Genomic DNA, 19,318 nt, shown 5'->3' on the forward strand with positions numbered 1-19,318 from the left:
CTAGAACATCTAAAATAAAAAGGAGATCGAGCCATGTACCAATGTGAGGTTGTGAAATGAAAGGACCCATTGACAAACTAAAACCTAAAGAAGATTTCAATTGCTCACATGAAAAGAAAGATCCAATCAGAGTGGAAAATAACAAATTTTGAATTTCTGCCTAACTCCCTTCCTCAGAAAGCCAAAAAGATAGCTTTAGTGCTGATTGACAAAACTTTCAAATAATGCCTTTTTCTTGGTTCTCTACTCTTTACTTTCACTAGCAGAGTCTTGCAGGAACTGAAGAGAGCTCATCTCTGCAATGCACACTAAATGCATCTATCTTCTCTCTTTCCCTACCTTCCCTTCCGTTCAATGGCCACTGGTCCCCCAAGGTTGACAAACCAGAAAACCTTAGTCCTGTCTTGGAGCATATCAACGTCCATGACAATCTTGTTGAGCAAAATACCAGTATAACATTAAAAAAATGTTCTTTCAGAGGATGAACAATGTGAGTATAATGAAAAGAGTGCTTTCACAGGATGAACAACGTCAGTATAATGCCAAAAATGACACTCTATACAAGCTCACAGGTCAGTATACAAGTCAGTGTATTTCATGATTCTTTGGCGACAGCATGGCCAAGCGTATAGTTTTTGGGTTCTTCCTCGAAACGTCTTTGCTATGTAGGAAGTAGATTTTTGTACACATGTCACAACCATATTCACAATGCCCTTGCCAGATCAAATTCGACATTTAGCAAGGCGTGCTCTTTGAGTTCAACAACTCCAAATAGGCAAGTATGGCTTCTCCTTCCTTGTGCACGTCAATGTCGTACTCGGCCAATGGGTCCCCTGTCAACTTTGTGGCTATGTCTTCTTCCATCTCAAAATCCCTCTGACCCTCCGATTCTTCAAGTGCTGTTTGAATCCCACCACTCGTAAGTACATTTGATGAGCTTTCAGCAACTTCAATCGGAAAAGAATCTTGAGCAAATCCATTGGCCATAGCTTCTGTGTCTCCATCACCACGAAGAAGTAGAGTTATAGCGTCATCAACGCTGAAGGCAGTTTGCAAAATCTGATCCACTGCAACACATGAGCGAAAAACCATGAAGAGCAACTCCCATTTGCATGCACAAATGCATAAGCAAATAATTAAATTTCTGAACCAAGGCAGAAAGCTTTTGAGTCTTGACCATCTACCTTGATCACGAGTAAAGCCCATAGCAAGCAACTCTTCTATTGACTCATTATTCAGGCGTTTGTGTGATTGCTCCCTTCCAAGTAGTAATTTTGACTGATGCACACACAGGTCGAGTCAGTCACCTGTTACTTACATACTCATACCTATTTGATATTCTCAGTTTGTACCTGTAAAGTTGCATTCTTCGAAGGATCGCTGAGAACATCCAGGGCAACGTTGAAGTCATTCTCATTCTGACGAAGAGCCTCCGCAGCTAATAACATCTCATAACTAGAAGCAAACAGCACCACAATTTGTTGGTAAAGGACTATTACCGCAAACGAGGCAATAGATAAAGCTCTCACTAGGCTTTGGTGCCGACAAGTATATTATACACTCGTGCAATGCATGCGAACTTAACACAAAGAGCAGCCTGTGGTAAGTATTGAGCATTCACCCGATAGTTACAAGCTTGTCTAGCTTTGAGGAATCTACCACCTTCCCACTTTGTGTCTTGCCAAAATCTTTCAGCTCCCTGCAAAAAAAACGAAACGCGCATTACCCCTTGATAACCACAAAACCGTTAGCTGAAAAACTAATTTATAGGAAGTGCATTAATGCTACCTGCGCCGCTTCTCCAAGCGCCTGTCCTCCTCTTTCCTAATCGACTTCTTTTTTCTCTCTTCCATAACAAATTCGATGGCACTATTCACATCCTGCCCAGAGACTCGCAAAGCTCGCTTGGACTCTTTTGTACCGTATCCCATGCTTACAAGGAGGGCCAAAGACTCATCCGATACCTGAAGCTGTTAATCAAAGACAATACACAGGATAAATTGGCTGGCCCTAGAAAACGAAGCAAACCACCGGTTAGAGGTGCTTCGGAGTCATACTTGGTTATACTTGCTTTGAGCAGAAACCATGGACCGTTTAGCAGCATCAAAGAGCCCTGTATGAAATGCAACAATTCCTTCTAGGAGCTCCAACCGAACATGTCTGTGCCATGCAACCCTTTAATGTCAAGCCTGAAAGTAAACTGCCAAAAGATCCTTACACAGCTAGCTTCAGAGATGCAATATCCTTACATGGCTAGCTCTGGACAAAAGCCTCCTTGGAGTGTATGAAGCCGCTCCAAATGAGGACCATGAGATCTGCGTAAACCCTCCCGTGCCTGAGAAAGTCGTTTTCCTGCATCTGCAATTCTTGCCATATCTTTCAGCATGAAATAGCACCATACTATGTCAATCTGGAGAAGGGCCACATTATCCACTGCCTGTAGAGCAAGACTAATTAGCCACTACAAAACTTTGAAGACCACAAAATGTAAGCTAGAAAGTTTGCAACTGGCAATACCTCTAGAAGTTTTTGGTCACAGAGTTCAAAAGCCTCCTACACGAAGCAAAAAAAACACACCATGATTCTCCACACACTACAAGCAAAAAGCTTTACGACAAGAAACATCTACGGACCTCTGACATGCTCAGGACTTGTAATGCTTCACCATAATTGTCTTGTAGAAGAATGTCTCGCCCCTTGGCATGCAGCATGAGTCCCAACATTAGCGCCCTATAGTATAAAGACAATATGAACACTAGTTGCACTTAACCAAAATGTTGACAGGAACTAGGGTTACCACATCATACAACAAATTCTAGCGAAAAATAAGAGAAATCATTCATATTCCCAAATAAGATAAGGACTCTGTCACCAGCCAGTGGCAATTCAATTTTTGTTTATTTTCTCTTTCTTTGGGGAATTTCGTTTGTTTTACCTTTTGGAAACACCCCTCTGGAAATCTAACTGCCCTGCATTGCATAGCCAGTGTGGAACTGTTCAGAGAGAGTCCAGGCCTGAGGGCTAAAGAGCACTAAGGTTGGACAAGGACTATGGTTAGCCAAAGTGGGGTCATTGGCCAGCCAAAGCGGAATCCTTTGCTACATAGGCGGGTGTGGCTGCATTGTACAAAGAGGGTCAGATGACCTAGAAGAATGTAATGGCAGAAACTCCTAAATTTTAGGGACTGCTATTTTTGGACGGCAAAATGTCTTCGCGTCATTACCTGCAGTTTGACATGGGGATCGTTTTGTTACTCTGTTGCCAAGTCAACAGAGGCTGCAGGTGAGATATTTTTAGACCCGAGGGTCTAAAGTGGGAAAATGCACAAATGAATGACACTTGGCACTCTGAGGCCAATTTACTACTTAAAGAGAAAGCAAAAACGTGATTTTCAGCTGTGAGCTCGTTTTTGAGTATTGTCACAAGTGGGAGAGCTTCAATGGAGTGCTGGCTTACCCTCTATGTGCAGTGAGGTGCAGGATGTCATGACCTGCACACCTCTCACTGCTCTCTCTCTTCCCTATTCTTTATGGTTATGCCCCTCTAGTGGGCTCATCAGATTGACCATGTACAGTCTTGTGGTTTAATGCTCTATTGCTGAGGCAAGAGCCTCCCTGAACAGGAACAGGAGTAGCTAACTGCTACTCCAAAGCAGGGAAACGAGAGGGTGATAACCTCTCAAGTAAACACACAAAAATCAGCACTGTTTTATTGCTGATTTTGGGCTGTTTTGGAACTGTTTTGTGCTCGGAATCATGCCAGAATCAAGGGGCACGTAGTCCAAGGCATTGGGAACAGTGCAAGGACAGTTGACAGCTGAAATTAGGTCAAAAACAGGTCCTAACCAGAAAATACAGCGGTCTGAAATTTACTGTTTTGCAGCCGTATGGATGCCAGATGCATTGGGAACAGTGCCCAATTGTCAGAGAACACTTCTGGGAAGTGTTGGGGCTCAAAACAAGTGAAACACCAGAAATTCCAGCGAGCTGTAATTGCTCTTTTTGAGTTGGAATCGAAGGGTTTATGCCAGTGGAAGTGAGTTCCAGCAGGGAATTGGTTTCGCGCAAGTTTTGGGACTGTTATGCTGCCGAAATTTGGCCAAATCAAGTGGTAGCTAGTTGGATATAGACCAGGACTCTATTTTGTAAATTTACCCTCTCAAAGTATAAAGAAATACCGAAAGGGGCGCCAATTTTGGGGCCTACAAGTTGTCGACGTCTACTCGGGGCATTCTAGCTTCCGAGCCGTGTGTGTTAATTCCCGTTGCAGGTTTCCTTTGCAAAGTGCTCGGTGTGTGTCTCTAAAGTAAAGAATTTCGGGTCAATTTTGGAGCCGTTGTGCTGCCAAAATTTAGCCAAAACACGTGTTGTATTGCTGGATACAGATTAGGATTCCCGGAACTCTGATTTTTGCAGGTTTGGGGCTGTTTTGATGTCTTAAATCCTTCCAGATTCAAGGGGCAACTAGCCCAAGGTGCAGGGAATAGTGCAGGGGCTACAGGGAGCTGAAAACAGAGAAAAACCAGTCAATAACCAAAAATTAAAGAGGCTGGTTATGCTCTGTTTTGGTCAATTAAAGGTGGAATCGGGACAAGGACAGTGGTCTCCTTAGTTTCCCTATTTGCAGACTGTTTTGGGTAGGATTCTGCGCCGTTATGCTGCCCACATTCCTCCAAACAGGATAGAAACTACGGGATACAGGTTAAGAACTGCGGGATACAGGTTTAGTGCTATAAGCACTCTTTGTACTTCCTCTTAACTGTAAAAGAATAAAGAAATACCAAAAGGGGCGCCTATTTAGGGGCCAATCTAGTGTCTGACTCGCATACAGATGCATTCTAGCATCTGTATCCCATTCCCCTCTCTTGTGTCATTATAGCACAGGTAGAATAGACGACTAATAATAGGTGAAAGCTAAATCAAGGTTTGAAGTAAAGTCTACCGCCCTTTTTAAAGTTAACAGGCCGGTTACATGGTTCCATCGACGAGATTAAATCACTTTTTCCTCAAAAAGTGAGCTTTGGTCAGTTTGGGTTAAAAACACAGAGAGAGTTTGGGATAACCTTGAAAACACAGAGAGTTTGAAAGTAGATCAAGTGGATTTACAGGTGAGAAAGGCTACGAGAGTCTTTCATTGGATACAGGTGAGAAAGGCTACGAGTCTTTCTTTGGATTTACAGGTGAGAAAGGCTACGAGAGTCTTTCTTTGGATACAGGTGAGAAAGGCTACGAGAGTCTTTCTTTGGATTTACAGGTGAGAAAGGCTACGAGAGTCTTTCTTTGGATACAGGTGAGAAAGGCTACGAGTCTTTCTTTAAATACAGGATGGATGGCAACAAGGAAGAGGGTTCCTCTTCAAAGGATAGACAGCCTATTCCAACTGCACATGAAATTGGCGAGAGTTCAGGCCAAGCAGAGAAAGCTTTGCAGGTTGTTACTGCTGTGACCATGTTCAAGCAATTGATGGAGAATCTAAGATTTATGGAGTTCATACGATCTTCATCAATAGCACATCAAGTTCAAGGCAGTTTTGGCATGCCAGGAACAATGTTTAGGGGTATGCAAGGCATGGTGCCCAACCCCATGTATGCAAACATTGGTTTGCACCCAGGATTTCAAGGCACACAAGGTCAGTTTGGGGTGTCACAACGCAACTTGGGTATGGCTGGTTTTTCAATCCCATCAGTGAATATGACACCTAGACATCAACATGTTACTGGCCAGGGAGTACAGATGGCTCCCACAGGTGTACCCATTATGCAAACTCTCTTTTGACAATTTGGAGTCAATGAATAAGCTAAAGCCATACAAAGAAGATGATCAGTGAGTCCATTGACACATTCAATGGCTTTGATGAGAGGACAAAGGTTTTCTCTTTCCTTGAACAATTTGACAAAGCATTTGTTGGAAGGAGCATTTAAAGTCAGGAAAGCTACCACTTTTCTGGAAAAAAAATGCAAGTCAGTGGTGGAATACACTATTGTTACAAGGACAGACTCCTTCCACTTGGAATGATTTCATACATGTACCGAATTAGCTAAAGGCTAATTCAAAACAGGTACAGGATGATTTAACAAGATTTCTTGCGAGAAATCTCGTGTAAATCAAAGGGCAAGCACTCCTACTGATGCAGAAGATCAAAGGCTACGAATTGATGCGATTGGCACACAAAACAGCGTCCGAAAGAAGAAAATACAGCTTGCTGTATTTTTCTGCAGATTTAGGGTTTTGACCCTATTTGATGCCTTTTTGTCCCAAGAGCTTCGGGGAAGCTAGAGGACAGTAATACAAGTGATCTGGAGCATTTTAGGAGCTAAAAACAGAGAATTCAGCGTGCTGAATTTCCAGGATAGGTTTGCAAAAGTGCTCTATTATGCGTGGATAATCACTTGGATATGTGGATTTTTGGTTGTGAAGGTTTCTACTACAGTTATGCTGCCAAAATTGGGTCAAAAAGAGAATTCTCAGCCCAATAAAAAGATCAAGATAAAGAGCAGAGAAAGATTGTTTTCGATGCTCAGTATGCAAATCAGTGATATTGCATAAAGGCTGAAATTGCCTGAGAGTTGGAAGATTCACAATGCGTTTGACGTGAGTCTTCTCAGACCCTATGTGGGTGATGTGCCAGAAGATATGCCAGCTGAAAATCAACCGGAAGTCGAGGAACTTGACGAGATCTTGGTCCCGGAACAGATTTTGGCACATAAGAAAGAAAAGAAAAGGCAAGGTTGTAAGGTGCTGTTTGGTAAAGTTCAAAAGCTATTCACCTCTGGATGTCAAGTAGATGGAAAAAAGTGAACTTGCAAAGTCACTAAAAGTATGGGAACTTAAAACCTTGGTTTGCAACCTACCTTGACCCCTTGAGATTCAGAGCTACATGGATTGTTAGTGTGACAATGGCTTCTGAAAGAAAAATGATGTACATGTTATTTACAGTGAGCTCAAATGAGTGCATGTTACATGAATGTTAGAGCTGTACAGATTGTCAGTTTGGCAATTGCTCTTATGGAATGTCCAAAAGTTTGTTTAGTGCTATAGAAGTGAGTATTTCTTGTCAGTTTGTCAAGGGTACAGCAATTATTTCTATTGAAGAGTACATGTGTAACTGCATTCTTAAACTGTCGGTTTGGGTATGCTCGAAAGGTTACTTGATCCAACGTGTACTAAAAAACAGTGGCAAAATGTAACGCTTCCATTTTGTCATTGGAAAGTTATAGACTCAAAGCAATGGCAGAGTGTGACGCTTCCACTATGTCATTGGGACAGGGTTCATACGCAGGCAATACATGTGTCAACGAGGTGTTGACTGTGAGCATGTATGTGTCCTACATGTGTCGACACGGTGTCCGGACACCCGGGTGCTGACTGTAAGCATGTACGACATAGGTGCAAACGAGGACGTTTGAGATTTCAAGAGGGGGGTATGTCACCAGCCAGTGGCAATTCCATTTTTGTTTATTTTCTCGTTCTTTGGGGAATTTCGTTTGTTTTACCTTTTGGAAACACCCCTCTGGAAATCTAATTGCCTTGCATTGCATAGCCAGTGTGGAACTGTTCAGAGAGAGTCCAGGCCTGAGGGCTAAAGAGCACTAAGGTTGGACAAGGACTATGGTTAGCCAAAGAGGGGTCATTGGCCAGCCAAAGCGGAATCCTTTGCTACATAGGCTACATTTCAGTTTTGGGTGTGGCTGCAGTGTACAAAGAGGGTCAAATAACCTAGAAGAATGTAATGGCAGAAACTCCTAAATTTTAGGGACTGCTATTTTTGGACGGCAAAATGTCTTCGTGTCATTACGTGCAGTTTGACATGGGGATCATTTTGTTACTCTGTGGCCAAGTCAACAGAGGCTGCAGGTGAGATATTTTTAGACCCGAGGGTCTAAAGCGGAAAAATGCACAAATGAGTGACACTTGGCACTCTGAGGCCAATTTACTACTTAAAGAGAAGGCAAAAACGTGATTTTCAGCAGTGAGCTCGTTTTTGAGTGCTATCACAGGTGGAAGAGCTTCAATGGAGTGCTGGCTTACCCTCTATGTACAGTGAGGTGCAGGATGTCATGACCTGCACACCTCTCACTGCTCTCTCTCTCCCCTATTCTTTATGGTTATGCCCCTCTAGTGGGCTCATCAGATTGACCATGTACAGTCTTGTGGTTTAATGCTCTATTGCTGAGGCAAGAGCCTCCCTGAACAGGAACAGGAGTAGCTAACTGCTACTCCAAAGCAGGGAAACGAGAGGGTGATAACCTCTCAAGTAAACACACAAAAATCAGCACTATTTTATTGCTGATTTTGGGACTGTTTTGTGCTCGGAATCATGCCAGAATCAAGGGGCACATAGTCCAAGGCATTGGGAACAATGCAAGGACAGTTGACAGCTGAAATTATGTCAAAAACAGGTCATAACCAGAAAATACAGCGGTCTGAAATTTACTGTTTTGCAGCCGTATGGATGCCAAATACATTAGGAACAGTGCCCAATTGTCAAAGAACACTTCTGGAAGTGTTGGGGCTCAAAACAAGTGAAACACCAGAAATTCCAGCGAGCTGTAATTGCTCTTTTTGAGTTGAAATCAGAGGGTTTATGCCAGTGGAAGTGAGTTCCAGCAGGGGAATTGGTTTCGCACAAGTTTTGGGGCTGTTATGCTGCCGAAATTTAGTCAAATCAAGTGGTATCTAGTTGGATATAGACAAAGGATTCCCAGGACTCTACTTTGTAAATTTACCCTCTCAAAGTATAAAGAAATACCGAAAGGGGCGCCAATTTTGGGGCCTACAGGTTGTCGGCGTCTACTCGGGGCATTCTAGCTTCCGAGCCGTGTGTGTTAATTCCCGTTGCAGGTTTCCTTTGCAAAGTGCTCGGTGTGTGTCTCTAAAGTAAAGAATTTCGGGTCAATTTTGGAGCCGTTGTGCTGCCAAAATTTAGCCAAAACATATGTTGTATTGTTGGATACAGATTAGGATTCCCGGAACTCTGATTTTGCACGTTTGGGGCTGTTTTGAGGCCCTAAATCCTTTCAGATTCAAGGGGCAACTAGCCCAAGGTGCAGGGAACAGTGCAGGGGCTACAGGGAGCTGAAAACAGAGAAAAACCAGTCAATAACCAAAAATTACAGAGGCTGGTTATGCTTTGTTTTGGTCAATTAAAGGTGGAATCGGGACAAGGACAGTGGTCTCTTAGTTTCCCTACTTGCAGACTGTTTTGGGTAGGATTCTGGGCCATTATGCTGCCCAAATTCCTCCAAACAGGATAGAAACTGCGGGATACAAGTTAAGAACTGCGGGATACAAGTTTAGTGCTATAAGCACTCTTTGTACTTCCTCTTAACTGTAAAAGAATAAAGAAATACCGAAAGGGGCGCCTATTTAGGGGCCAATCTAGTGTCTGACTCGCATACAGATGCATTCTAGCATCTGTATCCCATTCCCCTCTCTTGTGTCATTATCATAGTTACACGGAACGGGAACGGGGAACGGGAACGGGAACGAGGGGGCTCCGGGACGTTTCCGGAACGGGGGGCCCTCAGGGTGGCGGAACGGGAACGGAGGCCGGAACGGTAGCCTTGAGGGAAAGGGAGAGGGAGAGGGAGAGAGCCTTGAGGGAGAGAGTGAGGTAGAGAGCTTGAGAGAGAGGGTTTAAATCCCTTCTTTACATAGGAGAGGATGGAAATAACACCCCCCCAAAAGTTCAAAAAAACTGCCCCAAATTGTCATTTTTAAAAACCTTGGTGTTCTGGATTTGCCATTCCGCGTTCCGGATGCCATTCCGGCCGTTCCGGTTATGCCTGGGAAGGGAACGATGTTCCGATCGCGTTCCCGTTTCGAGGAGGCGCCGGGCTTGGGAACGCGTTCCGGGAACGGGAGGGCCCCGTTCCGCCCGTCCCTGTTACTATGGTCATTATAGCACAGGTAGAATAGACGACTAATAATGGGTGAAAGCTAAATCAAGGTTTGAAGTAATGTCTACCGCCCTTTTTGAAGTTAACAGGCCGGTTACAGACTCATTATCCTCTTTTAAGGAGATCTACTTTAAACAGCTTCCACAAGAGAAGCTAAACCCTTCAGTGGAGAAATGAGCACACATCAGAGTGGGCCGGCGAAGAGTCCCTTCCAGGATTCCGGATGCTATTGGCGATCTCCCTCGACGCCATACAGTTCAGTACCAGTACTTTGAAAAGGAGGGGATGTCACGTGACATCCAACCCTATGTGTCTGTGGACAAGTGTTAAGTGCAGCGGAATGAATGTTTGCGCGATGAGTGCTCCGAACTGTGCTCAAGGTTCCTTTTTGTTCTTATGGAAGGTAGAGCCTTCCATTCTTAATGAGAGAATGCTATGATCACAATAAAGTGAATGGACACTGTGCGTGCAAGTGTATGAGACTGAGAGATAGAGAGAGAAGAGAAATACGACACCAGAGATGTTGTAAAACCCTCCTCTGAAGGCCCCACTCTCATCGGCGAGAGTAGTCTACTATTGATTGCACAAATTGGTACAATGGGAATGCATGTGACTGATGCAAGTCTATGCTATGTCGACGATGACGACGGAGATGACGACACCGATCTAAGGGCTGAAATCTGCAATCTTTTATCTGCTGTCCAAAAACGCTATGGGCTGAAATTTGCTGCCAAAAACGCTAAGGAAAACGCTGATTTTGCGGGTCTTTAGGGCTGAAAATCTGCATCTACTGTAGGGCTGAAAACTGATGATCTTTGGGCTGAATCTGCTACTTCCTTAGGGTTGAATTTGGAGGTGCTTCATGGCTGAAAAACGCTGCATGGCTGAGGTTGTACCTGCTGAAAACTGCAATTGCCAGAGTCTCCAAAAACGCTAGGGCTGCAGGTCTTCAAAACGCTAGATGCTGGGGTAGGTGTGGCGATGATATCCTGATGCAAAAACGCCAAGGACTGGGACTTGTTGGCGATGATGCAAATGCTGCAAAACGCTAGGTGCTGAGTCTTGCTTGGAGGGGAGAACCGCCAAGGTCTTGCTTGAGAAGTTGTCTGCTGAGCTTGGCTCCTGTTGCCTCTTCTGCCATTTAGTGCTAGTCTAGGTTTGCTTATAACTTACTCAATTTGCCCTACCTACTTTCCAACAAAAGTCACTTAAAAATAATAAGTGAAACATGTCAAAAATAGGTAAAATAGGCTAAATGCACTGGAAAATTTTCTTGAAGGATTCTGATGAGGAGTAACAGAAACCACTGGTTCATGATGAACCCCTGACATGCGACCTTGCAAAGAATCCATAGGCTCAAACTCAGACCTCCTGGGCAAAGACTCTCCTCCTAGCTGACTCATTCTTCTCAGCTTCCACTCTTTGTTCCTCGCTACATCTAGTGCATCTTCATATGTCCTGGGCTTCTCTAGCTCCACTCTCCAACGTATATTCTCCCAAAGACCAACCAAGAACCTGTCCTTCATCATCATGTCAGGTGGGGGTACCTGTGGTGCTAAGGCCTTGCACATCCGCTCCCATGCCATTGAAAAGTTACGTATGTATACATCTACTAACTCGCCTTTCCTTTGCACCAAACCCTGTACTTCTTGCCACACTTTGTCAGGATCTTCCGTCTTCACAAACTTCACTTCCAATCCATGCCTTAGATTGTCCCAAGTTAATCTCACAGGTGGATCAGCTGCACGCAACTCCTCTTCAAATGCTTAGGACCAAACTCGTGCATCACTCTTCAAACAAATCTGGAGAAGACGTAACATCTGCGCCGGATCATGAATCTGATTGCTAATGCAGGCAACCTCCATCTTTTCCAAAAAGTCTTCCACATCTTTATCACTTCTTCCATGAAATTCCGGATAAGAAGAAGCCATGGCTACCCGAGTTTCAATGCTTTGAGAACCCCTTCTAACACAGATGCAAGAACCCAAAACTTTTTACTGACTCAATCCCCAGAAACTTCAACGGAGCTCAAGCTTTTAGAAAAGGATGAACACATGCACATCAAATGAGTTTTCATAGTTAATCATCGGAATAACAACAGGCAAAGGAGATTCCAATATCTCTCTTAATCTTCTTGGCTCAAACATAAAGACTATGCGCTGTTGGTAAAAAATCTTCTTGTCCACATGAACATTTATCTGGATTCTTTGTGCAAAATGAAAAGGAGTGAACTGAGGTCCGTCGTGATTAGCTATTAAAAGCCATCCATGTAGCTCCAAAGAAAGCAAACTTGACTAATTACCCTCTGATTTTGCCAGAATTTCAACAGCATAACAACATAAATGGCTCAAGAGACCAAAAAACTAGCCATCACAACTTGAAAATTTTTGGCAGAGTTTCCCCAGAATTAGAGCAGTAAAAACCCAAAATATCGATTGTATTTGTATGCATAACCTACCAACAATGGTAACCAAGCATCAAGTAGGAATCACTAGTACATAGCCTATGACGAGGTCACGAAAAGGGTGCTCCAGCCACCTGTATCACCGAAAGAATCTCACACTTGAGAATCCCCCAGCTCAATAAAACCTCACCACGACCCTCTCACGAAGGTTTATGCAAATATCGTATAGTCAAGTCTCAGAAATGACTATCTTCCAGACCAAGCCTCAGAAATGGTTGGGACTGCCAAATAAAACCAAGTATGGCTCCACATAGGCGTACAATGGCAGTATCCACAAGTAACGTACAATACAAGACAATGCGCTCAAACAGGCGCCAAATGATGCATACCCACGACAACTGCAAGTGATTCCACTTGCCAGTATATCAGCTACTTGTACCTGTGTGAATCACCTATACCTATGTGAATCACCTGTACCCGTACTTGTATCTGTAACCTGTAATCTATAATCTGCACTCTGTAATCCCGAAGCTGAAGGTACTCGAAGAAGATCCTCCGTGGGGGCGCCAAAAGAATGTGAGCGGGATGGAAACACACACAACGCCTCTATAATCACTCGACACGCACTCTTGGGATGATACACACACTATGGGACACCACTCGGCTTACACAACCCATCTGACCGAGACAGGGAACACACCGATAGAGTGAGAGGAGAGAGACTATCCATTTGCCCACTCAACACAGAGAGAGACGCACACACCACACAAAACTCAGCTCAAAAGAGGAAGATTTCTGATGTTTAGATACAATTGAGCTTGGGCCAACACCAATGGGGCAAATAGCTCACACAATATGGATGAAATATGCCACATACAATTACAAATTTGAGCAAAGGCTTTGCTCACAGAAGAAACTTACACAGCCAAAACAATAGAAAAACGGTGAGGAATTTGGCAAAATGGACAACGCCATTGCGTCCTTAACGGCCAAAAACCCCAGTCTACAATATCAAAGTGCTCAAATCCGAGCTTGGATAAGCAGTTTATGGCCAAAACAGGCTCCAAAAACAGCAAAAACTGAGTTGCAACTGTTCCTCCTCTTCTCTCCACGTTTTTTCTAGTTTTTTCTCAGGTTTTTCAGTGTCCACACTTCACTTTATCCCTTGGGCACATTTGGCCTTTCAATTGATCTCAAACGGACCCCGAACACGTCAAAAAATGGCCACACATTGCGTTTTTGTTACCCTTCTACATCCATCCGCACACCTGGCACTCAACTTTTTCTCAATAATGCATTCTGCAATCACGTGAAGTGGCCCCTAAATACAGTTCTCATGATGACCTTTTTTTGCATAATTCATCACAAGAAAACACCCCCATTGTGTCCTCGCTTACCACGTGCAAGTATTGACCCCATTTGACCTCCTGACGCCACTGGATGCCACTTGACGCACCTGCTTACCTCATGGCGTCGGCCCGCTGATAGCTTCCTTCAGAAGTTTTACGCTCTACCAGCTCCTCATTATTATAGAAAAACACATTGATACTGGTGATGATGAAAATCGATGTACTACATGTACACATGTGGGCCCCACGTAACCACCTGGCTCTGGAAAATGGGCAATTCTTTATTTGATGCATCATGCATGTGTGTATATATGCGCAATCACTTCTTCCAAAAAACTCCTAGCAACGTGTGAAGCCACTAAAGACCGGACGGGTTAAGGTTTCCCCAACCTAACCCTAGCCAACTTTCGAATCCCGATCGAGGGGCCTAAACCCTAGCAATAGTAGAAGAAGCAGGGCTTCAACACTCTCGGAGGAAGAGGAGATCAGCAGATTCTCCCGATTATTTAGACCGAAAGTCGACTGTAGAGGTGGTAAGCAGATCCAATAAGCGTGTTCGTTTCAAGGATAACCAAATTTCTTCGTCTTCACAGAGTTCGACAGTTTGTCGTCCTCTAGTTCCAGAGAGGATGAAAAAAAGCAGAAGAAGCGGAGAAAAAGCTTGAAAAGCATATTTTTTTAAAGTCTAGATGGCACAAGGAGCCATCTAGCAGTTCAATGGAGGAGACTCTCTGCTGACAATTCTGCCAATTAACAAAAGGACAAGAAGACCAAGGTGTTCAACGATTAGGGGTCAAGCAATCAAGTTTGACACGTTTTCAAGCTACCTAAAACACCCATCCAGCCCTTGAATTCATACAACAATTTGACGTCGCCTTCTCGAGAGGTCGTTTCTTGAAACGCTCCAAAGTGCGAAGGGCGACATCTTACTTGAAAGGAAATGCACAAACATGGTGGTCAACTCTATTGTTGCACAAGGAAGCACCTAAGAAGTGGGTAAAATTCAAGAGAGTTTTCACTTCCGCCTAGATAACCGAAGAATATGAAGAAGATGTCATTACGGCTTGGCATCATCTGCGAATGGCTAAGAAATACACTTTGGATGACTACTGCCAAAGACCATATTGAGCGGTTTTGCTATGGTTTTTTAAAGTGATTCGACGATATTCTTTTCAAGTCTAACTCCATTCAGAGACTTATGGGACATGCCAAGCAAGGTTTTAGTTTGCGTGCCGGCTCACATTGACCCATCCTAAAAACAAGCCAATATCCACCTCAATAGGACAAGAGTCTTCCAAGGAAAAGAAAGAACCAAGGGAGCCGGATAAAATTTCATCAGAGAATTCTAAAGAAACAAGGAAATCCGCTAATAGTGCATCCGAGGGTTTCGACTAAGCAAGGAAACCTACTGATGGATCATCAAAAAATTCCGAAGATTCAGATTGAGGTGCCAGTGGACAAGAGAGGCCAACGGGGCTACCAACAGGTCGTAGTGCACAAGAAAAGAACAGAAAGGTCAACTAGGTCCACCGGATAATTTGGTCAAGGGCACTTATTGGCTCTTGATGCAAAGTGGATGAGAAACGAGAACATCACAAATTCTCCTCTGTTTTGAGATGTACCTTGAAGCTTTTGGATTATCAGCAGCGTCTATGCCAAAAGTTACCGATGAATAAGTAGGTTGAATCTGGAGCTCTGCAGACCGCACAAGAGGAGAGCCACTCCACTCCCTTGTTACAGATTGCCTAGATTGAATAAAGTCACTAATTTCTCCTTGAGATTTTAGGGACAATGACAAGCCAACAATATTTTGTGGAATGACTTTAATGAAAATATGTGCATTGAATTTGAAATTTCCTTGATTGAACTAAAAACATGTACTCTACCATGTGTGTATTATTGAAATGACTGTCACATTTTGTCCCATGAATGATTTGAACTTAGCACATCTAGATAAGATTCCTATCTGGATGAGATGACCAGATACTGTTGTGAGAGCATCAGGAGTTCTGAAAGGATGAGATGGCTACACAGTGATCTAGGTGCATCAAAAGTTCTGGACGGGATGAGATGGCTGGATTGAAAGACTGCAACACAATGTTCATTGTGAACTAAGTGTGTGATTTAGTGAACTGCATGCTATGTCAAGGTATTGTCTTGTGGGGATATCATGGGCACGGTTTGCTTCAAATGTGAAAAGAAAGGATACGAACCTGATAGTAACAAGATTAGGTCGATCAAGGTATCCATGAAAAGATCAGTGCGATCCTTATGTGATTGCTAAATAGGTTACAATGATCATGATTTGTATATGAGACCCTCAACAAAAATGTGATTGATTTAGAGACCGATGTCTATGTGAAAGTGTTGGATTTGTGGAGCTTGGTGTTTGAGTACATAGAGTCACTGTCTACTGAAACTTTTCTTTCTCCAAATGCTCTTTTGCAATATCCCTGCAACACTTTGATTTCAAAGGGCTCTACATGACAAGTTTTAGGGTCCGGGTTTCTATGCCTAGGTCAAAGACCCCGTCAACCAATTGCCACAATGTCTATCTGCCAATCTAATCTACTCTCTATAGAAAGGCGGTTCATGCTAAACTCCTAGCCCAAGCAAGACCTCTCCTATGCCTCTGCACTTCTGCTACTTTCTCTCATCTCTTAGCCTGAGGTTTTGATTGCCTCTAAGTGTGCTTTCTAGACAGATTTGTGTGCACGCCCGTGCGCTCATCACTTGGGATAGATCATAGAACTGAATTAGGCCCTAGAGGCTAGGACAGACAATTCACCACATGAGGATTGAAGGCTGAAAATATAATTCCAAGGAGAGGACTTGCAGACTCTGCAAGTCTAGTTGTACACAAACTTCCATTAAAGAAACGACGACGGTCCAAGGCCACCGATTAGGCCCTAGAGGCTAGGACAGGCACAATTCACCACATGAGGATTGAGGGCTGAAGATATAATTCCAAGGAGAGGACTTGCAGACTCTACAAGTCTAGTTGTACACAAACTTCCATTAAAGAAACAGCGACGGTCCAAGGCCACCGATTTCTGTAGAGCATCTTGCCTCCCCATCTTCGTCTCTATCTACCTTCAATCTTATTGTCACTTTGTCCGATTATCAAGTTCTCACTTGATTCAAGTGTTGGCTCATAGTCTACTTTTTCACCCACTTCTCCCGTAGTGGTCAAAATTGGTTACACTCTGCCTACAAAACCGTTCTAAAGTCCAAAAGGTAGAACCCTTGCAATTCACATACATGCACTCTTTCAAATTTGGTAAATAAAGTGCATACCCCTGCAAAAGCCATTATAATGATATGACAAGAAAAAACTGGTCAAAAGAAAGACATTAATTTATGTCACAAGGGCATCAACAATAACAAACTTGATAAGTGATAATTGTACCCATGGTCATCTTTGCTTCTATCCTGTTGATTGTACTTGTGTTAAAGAAAACACCTATTGGACCTTAAAAGATTTGTCCACATTAGCAAACTAATAAAAGGCTCGGTCACCTCCCATAGTTTTATTGCAATACGGTGAGCAGCAATGAAGTTATGAATCATATCTAACAATGTTACTCCAAGAAACTTTGAGGCTCAAAATGGGAGCGATCAATAAATAGCTAGATGAATCCACAAAAAGCCTAGACCCAGCTTTCTATGAAGTAAATGCAAGTTATAAACTCACAGTAGTCATCCACAAGGGACTATAATCATCATCTCATCACACAACGTTCTTCATGCTTTTTGAAAATTTAATCTGGGTTTGGACACCATTATCACAATCCCATTCTTTTGAATTCATGATGTGACTAAGTTATTCCCGAGGTAATCAGTCAAAAACTACCTAAGTGTATGACAAAACAAAAATACTATCCATGAGGTATCGTTGATTAATCATAACTGTTACACAAGCCCATATACACAAACGGAAGGAAATAACTAGGATGAGCCTGGGATTCTCTGGAAACCAAGAAGATCTAAATGGGTAGCTGACCTCCTCAGAGAAGTGGTATACACATGCTAGGAGAGTGAATGATACGGCTTTATGGGCCTTAGCCCTTTAGATATTCCATACCCTTCTCGACTGTACATGACCCTCTCATGTCACATAGATCCTTTCCAAAATATCAAGAAATCCTCAGTTTTCGTCACCTCAACTAACACCACATTTAGGACTTCGCATGGATGTCTCCACTACCACTACATCCCCTCTAACATCATCGTCCCTACTAACATCCTCATGCCAATAGCAGGCATGAACTAGGTCTGCGTTGAAGGGTTACAGGAAGAAATTAACTCATCACTCTATTTTAGCATCAAATGACCTTAAAAGACACCTCTCCTTTGTGCTAATAATTGAAAGACAAAGTTGTTAGAACCTTTTGTCACTTTCAGATGAAAACTTTAAAGTTTCTCCACTCTGATTTTCAAGCTGAAGATCATAATGATCATCTGAATATGCATCATCATCACTTCGGTTCACAATTGCATCAGCCGCTGCCCTGCCACATGCAGAATATCATCACAATAGTTAGACATAAAGCATAACAGGAATGCTGCCATATCAACAAAATAGTCCTAGTAAGCCATGTTTAGAGACATGTCTTGATAGCTATCTGAAGTGGTCAATAAGAGAAACTTTGATGATGCTCTTAGTACTGTATCAAAACTTGATGAAATCACGCAAAATATTTACGCCCATGTTTTTTGGTATAATTTCTCGAAAAACTACACTATTAGTATCTTGGATTTCACTTTGATATGTTACAAAAAGTGGTGGCTAAGGCTGCTGAGGCCTTGCGTGTTAATGCCCATGCTTGACACGCTCTCTTCCAGCAACAAACAAGGTTTGTAAATAAAATCAATTTTTATCTCATATGGCACTATTGCAATGCTGGTCTGTAAATTCATCACCGTGCTTACTTGATTCTTGTGAGGCGAGCTTGGCGCTCCTCTTCAGCAAGAAAGGTGGTGGGTTGCTGGTGGGCAGCTAGTCGAGTCACCAGAATCTTGGATTTGACAGTAATTCCAACGTCACGAAGAGTGCCAGGGGCCTGATCTTTCAGGACCTTTCCTGCACAGATTAGATTGATGGTTTCAAGTGCAAAACCAGAAACGACAGAGAGGTGCGAACGCAGGTCTGCAATCGTCCAGACATCAAGTAGCGCCTCGATTTGGCCAGACCAGGCACCAGCTACGCGGAGTTGGGCAGCTGCGTTTAGTTCCTTAGTGCACGGCCCTTCCGCAGGTGACTCCGCCATGATGTGGGTTGACACGAGATCTTCACAAACTGTGCTATGATGCTATCCTCTTTGCAAACTGTGCTATCAACCTCGGATACTTCTTGTTGCCCAGGTTACGCATAGGCATGAAGTCTTATATATATACACTTATACAAGCTATTACCGGGCCCCTCGACCCAAGGTTCCTCTTGAATAACGTTCACCGATAGATCTTTGAGGTCTCTTGAAAATCCTCCTCGTGTGTGTTTGTGTTAATAAAAAGAGGAAAACGACATAATTTTCTATCACCCAAGTGTGGTAAATTGGTTATGCCATTTTCCTCTTGAATAACACGTCTTGAGTTCAACTCTTATCGGATAGAGCTATGAGGCTTAATATTAAATGAATTTTACTCATGGAAATATGTGTGTATGTA

The 19,318-nt window shown here is 43.2% G+C and overlaps 1 protein-coding gene across 1 annotated transcript; it reads right to left on the minus strand.

The window, feature by feature from the left end:
- Nucleotides 1-453: 453 nt before the first annotated feature.
- NUB1 (ubiquitin-associated (UBA)/TS-N domain-containing protein) lies at nt 454-19,084 on the minus strand. Its single transcript, XM_086525692.1, has 11 exons — nt 18,584-19,084; nt 18,040-18,162; nt 2,634-2,730; nt 2,518-2,553; nt 2,250-2,437; nt 2,058-2,160; nt 1,789-1,970; nt 1,622-1,699; nt 1,353-1,455; nt 1,185-1,278; nt 454-1,067 (listed from the first exon to the last, which is right to left on the minus strand). The coding sequence occupies exons 1-11, from the start codon at nt 18,919-18,921 to the stop codon at nt 736-738; spliced, it is 1,674 nt and encodes a 557-aa protein (XP_086381818.1). The 5' UTR covers nt 18,922-19,084; the 3' UTR covers nt 454-735.
- Nucleotides 19,085-19,318: the final 234 nt, after the last annotated feature.

This window comes from Adiantum capillus-veneris, chromosome 12 (assembly GCF_014529385.1).
Source record: "Adiantum capillus-veneris isolate H3 chromosome 12, ASM1452938v2, whole genome shotgun sequence".
NCBI lineage: Eukaryota > Viridiplantae > Streptophyta > Polypodiopsida > Polypodiales > Pteridaceae > Adiantum > Adiantum capillus-veneris.